The sequence below is a fragment of the Engystomops pustulosus genome, chromosome 4 (assembly GCF_040894005.1).
Source record: "Engystomops pustulosus chromosome 4, aEngPut4.maternal, whole genome shotgun sequence".
Lineage (NCBI taxonomy): Eukaryota > Metazoa > Chordata > Amphibia > Anura > Leptodactylidae > Engystomops > Engystomops pustulosus.
This window is the reverse complement of record NC_092414.1, coordinates 51905963-51918088: the sequence shown is the minus strand read 5'-3', so window position 1 is coordinate 51918088 and position 12126 is coordinate 51905963. Positions and strand designations below refer to the sequence as shown.

Genomic DNA, 12126 nt, shown 5'->3' with positions numbered 1-12126 from the left:
TACTGAATTTTGCCACTTCGGCCTTTGCTATGGATATGTGCGCCACTAAGCGCAGAACACAGCGGTCGCAAGTCTCACTACAAATTGCTCAGAATTGGCAAGTACATGCACTGCAGAAACTACAGCCACCAGCAGATCAACCAGAAATCAAATATATAGAACGCTACTGTAGGCTTCAAGAAGCTGTTTGTATTCTCCTATGGCTATTTTCTAGCCAAGTATCAAAGGAAGCACACTACTATGCCAGATGAGATGACACTGAGTTATTGCCTAATAGAAATCCAACCCCTACTGAATTTTCCCACTTCGGTCTTTGCTATGGATATGTGTGCCACTAAGAGCTAAACACAACGGTAGCAAGTCCCCCTGCTAATTCCTCACAAAATGGTAAAAGATGCAAATTAAAATAAAAAAAGTAGAACGTTATTGTAGCCCTAAGAAGGGCTGTTGGGTTCTTTGAGAATCACTCCTGCCTAACAGTAAGCTAATAGAACACCCTAACGCTTTCCCTGACCAGCAGCAGCTCTCTCCCTAGCGGCATCCAGAGACAGAATGATCCGAGCAGCGCGGCCAGCGGCTAGTCTATCCCAGGGTCACCTGATCTGGCCAGCCAACCACTGCTATCGACGTGTAAGGGTACCACGTCATGCTGGGTGGAGTGCAGAGTCTCCTGGCTTGTGATTGGCTCTGTTTCTGGCCGCCAAAAAGCAAAACGGCGGGAGCTGCCATTTTCTCGAGCGGGCGAAGTATTCGTCCGAGTAACGAGCAGTTTCGAGTACCCTAATGCTCGACCGAGCATCAAGCTCGGACGAGCATGTTCGCTCATCTCTAATAGTAATATGAAAATTAATAAAAATCTAAAACCTTTATATACCTGTAGACCAATATCTATTATATCTCACCTGTAAAACTGTTCAAATATGTTCTTTGGTAGAAAGGTTAAGATATTATATTTGCTAGTGTGGATTTTGTTTCCAGCATAAAACCTGGAAACTCTCTTGTAGTCTGCTTCCCATTTTTTGTTATTGGCATAAACAACCCGTTGCTTCTTCAAGTTGTAAATTTGACCTTTTTTCTTGGGTGAAAGGAGAGGAGTTCTTTCAGAAGGACATGAAGAGGAATTTTGTAAAACTCGCCAACGGTAAAAATTTGAATCCATGGATAATACCCTAAATCAGAAAATAAAATGCAACATACTATAAATAAATAATTACACACTACTTAGGTAATTCCTTAATGCTATATACTGCTCAATACCAAACCCATGTTTTGGGATCTTAAAACATTTAATGATACATATGATAGCATAATGAGACATGATAGAGCAGTCAATGTCTCAAAATGTGCTGGCTTTTCTCTAAATTATAATATAATAATACTATACATAGATAATTACATGAAAGTGACCACCTCCAGAGTATATACATTTTTTATATTGTGCACAGTAGAAATGAGGCATATCCAACTTACTAATACTGTGTAAGAAAAACAAACATACAAGAGCAGTCTATTAATGCTATTGTAATTTTTTTCCCAAGAAAATAATTTTGCATTATATTTTTTAAGACATATTCAGAATATACAGAGACTATGTCTGTATAGAAGCAGATTTAAACTTATCAAGTAGGATTCTGTCAGATATTCAACCAAATCTTCAATAACATCTACAACGTCATTGTTACATCTGTATCTGTCATCCTCTGGCTGTAAGGTACGGCTGAGGATGCGCTAATACGTCTGTTTCTTGAGTATTTACTTCAATTATAGTCATACAGCTGTTACTGACAGACTCTTCCTCATTTGATTTCAGAGTTGTGGTCCAATCATTTCCGGCCTAAAACTCTGACATCACTTTCCCTCCGAACCGGGACTCTGGCATGTTTCTTGAAAGGGGCAAGCAAGGCTCAAAATCCATAACAGTTTTTCATGGCTTTTTACATGAGATCTGTAAAAAATGCCATGGGTGTATTTAAGGCAGCTTACTTGTGGCAATTCTCCCAAAACTAAGAGGGTGTTTTAATAAACCATGTTTTAGGATGCATGTCAAATAGGGTTGCAGTAACTCCATTCATGTACATGCATACAAAACATATATAACCACACAGATTTTCCATAGAATGTAGAATTGTAGCAAAAAAGTTGGTGACTTGGAGATGCAGTAGAGGAACTTCCCGAGAAAAGAATTTTCTAAACTTTATTAAAGAGGTCAAATAATGAACATGTTACCAATTGCACCATTTTGTAAATCAGAATGGAACGTGTCATTTCAGGTAAGAATGAGTTAACATCCTTTCTTCATCTATGACAGCTGAGCTCGTAAATCATTTTGTGTCATTTGGAGACTAATAATAGCTTTCCATGGTCTTATTATAGGGTCTTATGCTGTTCCATGATTTATTCTTCAGTGAATACACCTGATGTCACAATGAATTTATAATATAAACATCAGAGCAGATTCTGCTCCTCTTGCAGTTTTTCCCATTACCTACCATTTCAGAAATAATTAAGGGTTCACTGACCTATGCAAATCAATTAAGAACTTAACAACAGATGAATGCCGTATCTATAATTAGACTTTACCTAACAATACACATTTTCTGCTGATTATAATTGTTACTCAGGCCCTGCTGCTTAGCAATATAATACGAAATGGTTCATAAAAAAATGCAAATTAAGTTTTAAGGAGTTGTCCAGCCAAAAAAGAAAATATTCAGGAAAACAGACGATTATGTAATAAAAAGTATGAAAAGTTATACTCCAACTACACTGTCCCGCCACTCCCAATGAACACATTTCACTAGTAGCCAATCAAAGGCACCGGCAGCCAACTGTAGCAAGTGATTGGCTGTCCCTGTCAAGAGAAGAGACCGGAGGAAGATCAGTAAGCGGGAATAGTGTCAGGCAGCCCACAGGACCCAAACAGGTAAATTCTGTGTCCCGTTTTCCCCATCCTCAGCGCAAACTAAAGTTTCCTATCTATCCTAGACCAAATCAGATCACAACTATTAGACCAAAAATATTTGTCTAAAATACTATTAGGTTTCCAACCAGCGACATGTTACTGGATGAAATAGTGTACAATGCTGTTGTTTTTTTCCAGTATCTTTGGGCAGATTTGCTGCAAAAGTTTGTAATGAATAATATGATAATATACTTCAATGTCAAGGCCACATGGGTCACAACAGATGAGCCGCTGCATAATCAATGGCGATAAACCTGTTGTATTTTAAAATGGTAGTGGAGGGAAAGGGATTATAGCAATTTTAATCAAAACACTGTGCCGATTCTATTCTGCCAAAATTTCTGGAAAATTGAAATCCACGCAAGTAGAAAAACACATCAGGTTGTGACTATGTGAGGCCCACTGCAGGATGTTTGTAATGGACAATATTCAATCCAAAAAAAACTGACATAAATAGACAATGCTTTGTTGCAGGTGTTGCCTTTTTCTCTGTGTTAGCCTGGGATGTCCTAGTTTTCATCCTAATGGAGCACACACAATTATTCTCTATCAGGTACAGAACTTTATGACAACATGTCTGGTGCAGACTTTCTCCCAGATGGCTTTAAATCTTATAGCAGAACTCCACAATTTAGCCCTGATAATCCCCACAGTGACCACAGTTGAATACCACCCTGGATAACAACAGTGTTCTTAAATAATATATACCCATCATAACAAAAAACTTCCACTTACTGACCTTCACCTAGCTCATAAAATGCGCATTATAATAAATGCTTAACCCCTTAAAAATCATGCACCAAATAAATTAGAATATACAAAGTATTAAATATTCCCCCCTAAATCCCTTCCTCTTCCAATCCCTTCCCTTCCTTGGTGGAACTTGATGGACATGTGTCTTTTTTCAACCGTATACCGTAACTATAAAATACACTGTATATTATATAACCCACCCAAAACTTTAAAATTACAATACACACTGTAACATGCCTTGTTTACTTGTTATACAGAATACCCCCTAAATTATTGTGTAGATACAAGCACCCAAACATACATACAGCTACACACGCAATTAATTTCCATTCAGCTTCCCTGTTGGAAATTAAACATTTATGTGCAGTGTTTTTAAGGGTATTGATATTACTATTGATCCTTTTCCACTTATGCAGCAAAGAGAACAGAGACTTCTGTGTCTGGCTCCATTCATCGTGTTAGTTTTGGCACCAAAGCCACCTGAGAAACATTCATTGGTGTGAATCAGACACCCATTGATCTTACAGATTGTATCATTTCATCTGCAGACTAGGTCAGGAATTTGTTATTAGCATTTATCAGGGATCATATTACTATGGTCCAATGCATATGACTTCTGCAAAACAACACGGCAGTTGAAAGCAATAATGTTTTATTAAAATATCCTACAACATTAGGAGAATGTTCTTGTTATGGAAAAATTAATAGTCTAAGAAATCCTAGTAATTAATAAATATTAACATTAACAATAAGCATTTTATGATTTTTTTAAATACACTTGCATTTTAGTGCATGAAATAAGTATTAATTGCACCCATTTAACCCCTTAACGACTTGGCCTTTTTTAGTTTTTTCACTTCCATTTTTCACTCACCAACTTCAAAAATCTATAACTTTTTTATTTTTCCACATAAAGAGCTGTGTTATGGCTTATTTTCTGCGTAACAAATTGCACTTCATAGTGACGGTATTTAATATTCCATGGCGTGTACTGGGAGGCGGGAAAAAAATTCCAAATGCAGTGAAAATGGTGAAAAACCACATTTGTGACGTTTTCTTGTGGGCTTGGATTTTACAGCTTTCACTCTGCGTCCCAAATGACATGTCTACTTTATTCTTTGGGTCGGTACGATCACGTGGATACCAAATTTGTATAGGTTTTATAATGTTTTCATACATTTAAAAAAATTAAAACCTCCTGTACAAAATATATTTTTTTTATTTTGCCATCTTCTGGGGCCAATAACTTTTTCATACTTTGGTGTACGGAGCTGTGGATAGTGTCATTTTTTGCGAATTTTGATGGCATTTTCATTACTATAATTTTTGGGACTGTGCAACCTTTTGATCACTTTTTATTAATTTTTTTATATTTTTCAAAATGGCAAAAGAATGCCATTTTCGACTTTGGACGCTATTTTCTGTTACGGGGTTAAACGTAGTGAAAAAACATTACCATATTTTGATAGATCGGGCATTTTCGGACGCGGCGATACCTAATGTGTTTATGATTTTTACTGTTTATTTATTTTTATATCAGTTCTAGGGAAAGGGGGTGATTTGAATTTTTAGGTTTTTTTATTATAATTTTTTTTTTTTAAAACTTTTTCTTATTTTTACTTTTACTATTTTTCAGACTCCCTAGGGTACTCTAACCCTAGGTAGTCTGATCGATCCTATCATATACTGCCATACTACAGTATAACAGTATATGTGGATTTTACTCCCCATGCATTACAATGTGCAATTAGCACATTGTAATGCATGGGTTAAAACGAAGTAGCCTCGGGTATTCGGAACACCCGAGGTTACCATGGCGACGGATCGCAGCTCCCCGTGACGTCATCGGGGAGCAGCGATCCACAACAAGATGGCGGCGCCCATGCGGCGCCATCTCTTTGAAGCCGCCGGCAGCACTGCCGGCGGCGATCGAGGCGAGAACACCCGCGATCGGTGCTAGCACCGATTGCGGGTGTTACCGGTAAGCCTTTGCTGCAATATGCAGCAAAGACTTACCGGCTATGGAGAGGGCTCGGCCCGCGAGCCCTCTCCATGCACCGGGACCCAGGGTTAAACTTGTTACCGATATAATAGACACCTGCCCGAATACTCAATCAATCACACTCCAACCTCTCCACCATGGGCAAAACCAAAAAGCTGTTAAAGGACACCAGAGATAAAATTGTAAACCTGGCCAAGGCTTGAATGAACTACAGGACAATAGACATCCGGTTGGTGAGAAAACAACAAACGTTGGCACAATTATTGAGGTCAGGAATTAGCCCAGAAGTACACAGAAAGTCTTTGTCAATGACCTGAAGCAAGCTGGGAACACAGTCTCAAAGATTATCGTTAGTAACACACTACGCCGTTGTGGATAAAAATCATGCCATGCCCCACTGACCATCTGGATAATCCAGAGGTCAGATGAGATCAAAATACAACTTTTTAGCATCTACTCCACTTGCTGGGTTAGTAGAAAATCAAAAGGATGAGTACGACCCCAAGAACACTGTCGCATATGTGAAAAATAGGAGGTGGAAACATTATACTTTGGGGGTGGTTTTCTGCAAAGGGGACAGGGGGACTACACCCTATTAAAGGAGAATGGGTGGGGCCATGTATTTCAAGATTTTGGACAAAAACATCCTTCTCTCAGTAAGAGCATTGAAGATTGGTTGGTGTGGTTGGGCCTTTCAGTATGACAATGGCCTAAAACACACAGCCAGGGCAACTAAAGCACAGCTCCGGATGAAGAATTTTGGGTCTTTCATTATTTGGTAGGGCTGCATCAGCATTTCATTACTAGGGAAGGGACTACATAGGGCATAGGGTCTCTGCTGCAGGGCATTTCATTACTGGGGGAGGCTGCTGGGCATTTCATTCCTGGAGAGGCTGTGACCAATGCATTTCCCACCCTAGGCTTATACTCGAGTGAGTACGTTTTCCCTGTATTCTATGGTAAAATTATAGGCCTCGGCTTATATATATGGCAGATTAATTGAATAAAATGTCAATGCCCAAATAAAAATACCCATTTAAAGTGGATCTTTCACCATCTCTTAGTTGGAGTTCTCTTAGACCAAAACATTTCAGAGTAACCATTGTTACTCGCCGGATTTATCAGTGATGGGAGGTGCGGGCTTAAATCATACATTAGCGCACGATTCGCAAGCGTATGGTAAATCCTTCCCCATACAATTAATAATCAGACTCATCAGATGGATGTGCATTTTTACCTGTGCAAAGATCACGGTGTAGGAGAGGGGCAGGAGGTAAACTGTGACCATCACATGTTTATTGTGCTTAAAGCCTCCAGCTTTACAATAAACATGTAATCTTTCCATGTACTTGGGTCTGTGATGATAAGATTATAAGGCTGGCGAGTTAACTTTCTAACTTAAAACTTCATATTTTTTCTGATATTTCTGATACTGAAATATATTGTTTCATATGACTATGTTAATACTCTGTAATGTCTAATCTTGTTTGTATACGTACCTCATGATTTATAAAGTGCTGGAATATTACAGCAGGTAATAGGTACATAACTAAAGATAATTTATTATTTTAATTCTTATTATGTTGTGACACGGCAGCAGAGGTTTCTGCTAATGGCACAGAGACACAGCGGATGCCACAGAGGGTGATAGTCACAAGTATGAAAGGCAGGTGAAGGAAGGAGCCTTGGAGACTATCACTGCAATGTAAGAATAGAAATGTACCCTAGATTTCTGCAGCTTCTATGGTGCCATCATTACAACCACAGCAGATGGTAATATGCAGTTTGGTGCCAGTGTATGAGGCTGAACCCAAAAGAGAAACCTGAGGGTGTTAGAAGAATAACTCAACATCTGCTCAAAAATAATCAGTATAAATGTCCCCTAAGGCTTGGGAACTGAATGCGTTTTTATTTCCCTGGATCATTTATTGTGTATTTTAAACTTTGATTTAAAGTGATTACAGTTTTATAAAGAAAATGTACTTTTTGTAGTCAATAAACTTGTTGTGTGTTTTCACAGTTTGTATAACTACGAATTGTTATTTTTAAAAGTCTTTGATATAAAGTGAGGGACTCATTTGTTACTTCATTCTTTTATCATTCATAGGGTATGAAAGTTAATAGTACAATGTTTAAAGGCAAGCCTAAATGTTCAATTTTATATGTAAAGCAAATATCAATTATTGGCACAGTTCACATATTTGGCCTTCTTCTTCTTATATTATAGTAGAATCATCTAAATTTCAGAACAATTCGGATGGAATTCCCCGGCACAATTTTATCACATATAATAAAGTTATATGACATTGAAAAGCCAGCTTATTGTCTTAATAACATTAACAGTATTTGGAAATCTATAAGAAAGCCTTCAGGTGACAGCTATATTATTATTTTACTCTACTTTCATTATTTACATGTAATAAGGAACGCTGCGATTTTGCCTGCAGAGATGTAGTTATATGAGGATTTCACAAGAGGAAAAATTCTTATCAAAATCTATCATAGTAAAACAGAAAAAAAACAAAACAGTATTTTAAGGTAATACCCATTCTAAACCAATATTATTAGGGTGTTATGGGGAGTAAAGAACAAAACATATTTCTGCAATACAATGGTTAGCTTATGTAAGGGTTAGCTAGGGGTCATTCATAAGGCATGTTATGCTCATGGTATACTGTGCTGGGGTAAGGTGGTGTTAATAAACTAGTCTTTATTACTTTTTTTTGGTACATGTCTAGGCTGGGGGGGGGGGTAAACACATTTTACAATAATGATTCACACTATAAACCCATATAAACCCAAGAAAAAGTTTTTCATAAACAAAGTCTGATAAAACTATATTGAATATAGTAGGCCAAGGTGTCTCAGATTTGGAGATCCACCTAAACTGGCAGTAATAGGGCTTATTACATTCCTACTTCACCAGAAAACCATCTGAGAAGACATGCCCTTTTTTTTCTTTTTAGAACAGTTTCCACTGGAAAATCTTCATCAGAATGCACTTTCCTTTCATTTTAAATAAAGAAAGCATCATGCAATGTTTTATAGCGGATTTAAACTCAAAACTCAATGGGGCCGATTTATGAAAAGTTTCCTAAGGTTAGACAGTCTTATGCTGCATCAGATTCATACAAGTGTCTTATGCTAAATGGTAAATCTGTCCTGGTAGAAGACTGACTAGTCATACTTCTACTAGTTGGCTTACTTTACGCTAAAAAACTAGTAGAAAATTCTGTTGGGTCAGCAGTATTTTTGGCGCACTGACCTTTTTGGCGCAAGATCACTAAATCTCCCCCAATGCCCTCAATGTCTTATATTCCACATGAGTCACCAGGGGCATAACTGGCAACAGTCAGAAGCGATTTAAAAGGAATCCAATTTCCAATAGTCTACTTGATGTGTAGCAAACCACTACTGATGAAACTAGGCACCAACTCTGGAGGAACTCGTGGTAGAAGATTTAAAGTACAAGTACATATGCTTTCTCTATCAATAGATGCCTCCAATGACCTTTCAACATAGAGAAAACTAGGTTATATTTAATCCAATACCTCACACAGAACTGAAAGTAACAGGAAAAGGCCTCCTAATTTATAAACTCCTTAATATTGGCTAATCATGTAAAGAACACTGGGGGTAATTTATCATTAGAGCGGCTCTTTACGAAATGTGTGTGCGCATCTTTTGAGTTCTGCTGCTTTAAAATTCACTTAAGTGGTCCTGCCCCTTATAAATCTGCTGGCAGCGTCTTATGCTATGTGTGTTATTTGCGAACATCACACAAAAATTTGTAAAATATCATCAAAAGTCACAGAACATAGACCAGGGTAGGGACTGGCATCAATTTGCGCCGAAACCTGTGCCTAAATGAGAGTTGCAATTGACGTCAGTCCTATTAAGAAAACGAGTCTATGCAAATAATGACTCTAGTGCAAGCAGGGTCTATGTCAAAGTGACTTTCCATTATGCCAAATGAACATAGGACAGTTCAAAGTCGCAAAGCAGCATTTGTATCACAATAACGGCAAAACAACGCAAAACATAGACAGCCCAATGATAAATCAGCCCCACTGAGGTTTACGGTGAAAAATAACTAAAGATAAAAACTTTTCTACTTTCACCAAAATAATCTAAAAAATTGCTATTCAACGAAACAGCCCAGAAATCAGTAGGAATGAAGAACTCAATGACATGTTTAACATTTTGCTAGGGGAACGTAAATCTGGGTAGGAGAAAGTAGTGTGTAAATAAATCCTGCTTATCTTTGATACGGCCTGTAACTCCCTGAGAGGATATTATCTTCGCAGTGCAGAAAGTAAATCATAAAGGCAGAAGCTACTATTTATACACATGATCCCCAAAACGGCTAATTTATATTTCCCTTAAAAAAGATGAGAATTATGTATGTGACAGAGCTCTTGAAAGCAGTGGAGATATTCTAATAAATTATATCTGAATCGATTTTAGCTCAGAACCATTATAAATGAAGGTAAAAATCTTTTCAAAGGGCAGTTTGCCAGCGTCAAAAATGTTCTGTATTATGAGATGGATTTTTTTTTAACTTCCTACACGTGACATTATCTGTTAGAAATATACATTGGTTACAGTACCCAAAAACAAGCCTTTAAGGATCATTGCAAGGCTCAATTATCTCATCCCATTATTTAGTCACCCATAATAAAAGTCTGTCTATGACCAAAGATACATCTCTTCGCATCTCAGCCCTGTAGAAAAGACCAAACAGGGCTGCAGTCTCCCTTTCTCAAGAGCTCAAAGAAGCTTAAGGTAGGTTGTATCTGTGATGTGTATATGCTGTATGTGTTTTTGTTGTATGGTGTTTACATAGTGTATGTGTGTATATATATGCTGTGTGTCTATATATAGCACGGTATGTGTGTATATGTGATGTGTATATACTTTGTATGTTTGTGTACGTGTATAAATGTGTTTATCAGTAAAAAACAGTTTCTGTAGAGAGATACACACAATATATATCAATAATGTAATATAATGTAATATATTTATGTGTAATATATTTTAACCTGGAAGGGGGGCCCCATTCAGAAGTGTGCTATGGGGCCCTGCCTCTCCTAGTTACGCCCCTGCAGCAGGTCACATTGAAGGTGAGCTAGCATTTTCTTGAAGGCTTTATGGAAGGTTGTCTATACATGACTCTGTACTCTCAAATCAGTGCTTATCACATAAAAGTTTCAATTCAAAAAGTGAAACTCATATATTATATAAAGACATTACAATTACAGTGCAAGTGTTTATTTATGTTAATTTTGATGATTATGGCTTATAGCCCAGGAAAACCCAAAAGACATTGGGCCAGATTTATCAAGAGTGAAGCAAACTTGTTTCACTAATGTGCAGAGTGTGCCACATTATTGAAGACTGGCACACGGTCTTCAATAACCTGGAGTACCCTTCTCACACACCGATCATGTTTATCCAGGAGTGCACCAGCTTTTTTTGGTGCACTTAGTTTAATGGCCATGTGGCACATTTCTGTTGGACTTTTGACATAAATGTGGCGCACGGTCTGAATCGACACCGGAAAACCCCTTTAGGTGCAGAGACTTGTGACACAAAACTGGTGCAAACACATCAAAAAGCTATTTTCACAGGTATTGAAGTGCGAAGAGCGGCAGAAAACTGGCACATACAGTTTAATAAATGTGGCCCACTATCTCAGAAAATTAGGATATTTTTTAGACCAACTATAAAAAAATTTTGAACACGGAAATGAAAAGTATGTACATTAAAGGGGTTGTCCACTTTCAGCAAATATTTGATATGGTTTGTGTAAGGAAAAGTTATCCAATTTTACAATATACTTTCTGTATCAATTCCTTACAGTTTTCTAGATCTCTGCTTACTGTCCTTCTATGAAAGCTTCTTTGTTTACTTCCAGTGGATAGAAATCTGTCCATGGTGACGTGGTGGAGGTGCACGAGCTGTTAGTATCACACAGTTCCTATTACTCTCTGTGATAATAAAGGTTCATGCACTTGCATGTCTAACACATCAGATGGACAGGTTTCTATCCACTGGAAGTAAACAGAGAAGATTTCTACAGCAGTACAACAAACAGAAATTTGTAAAACCATGAGAAATTTATACAAAAAGTATTTTGGAAAATTGGATAACTTTTCCTTACACAAACTATATTAAATATTTCCTGAAAGTAGACAATACCTTTAAATGCACTCAATACTTGCTCCTTTTGCATGAATGACTGCTTAAGTGTGGCATAGCATGGAGTCGATCAGCTGAAGGCACTGAAGAAGTGTTATGGAAGCCCAAGTTGCTTTGATAAAAGTATTCAGCTCATCTGCATTGTTGGGTTTTGTGTTTCTCAATAGACTCTCTATAGAGTTAAGCTCAGGAGAGTTGGTAGTTTCGA

The 12126-nt window shown here is 37.6% G+C and overlaps 1 protein-coding gene across 4 annotated transcripts in view; it reads right to left on the bottom strand.

Annotated features, from left to right (window-relative positions):
- ATP10B (ATPase phospholipid transporting 10B (putative)) overlaps positions 1-12126 on the bottom strand; it is a 326471-nt gene that overhangs the window by 118124 nt on the left and 196221 nt on the right. For all 4 annotated transcript variants that reach the window (XM_072145901.1, XM_072145903.1, XM_072145902.1 and 1 more), the window contains one exon: positions 903-1169. In XM_072145901.1, the coding sequence (XP_072002002.1) occupies positions 903-1159 (257 nt within the window). In that variant the 5' untranslated portion in view covers positions 1160-1169. The remainder of the gene's footprint in view (positions 1-902; positions 1170-12126) is intronic.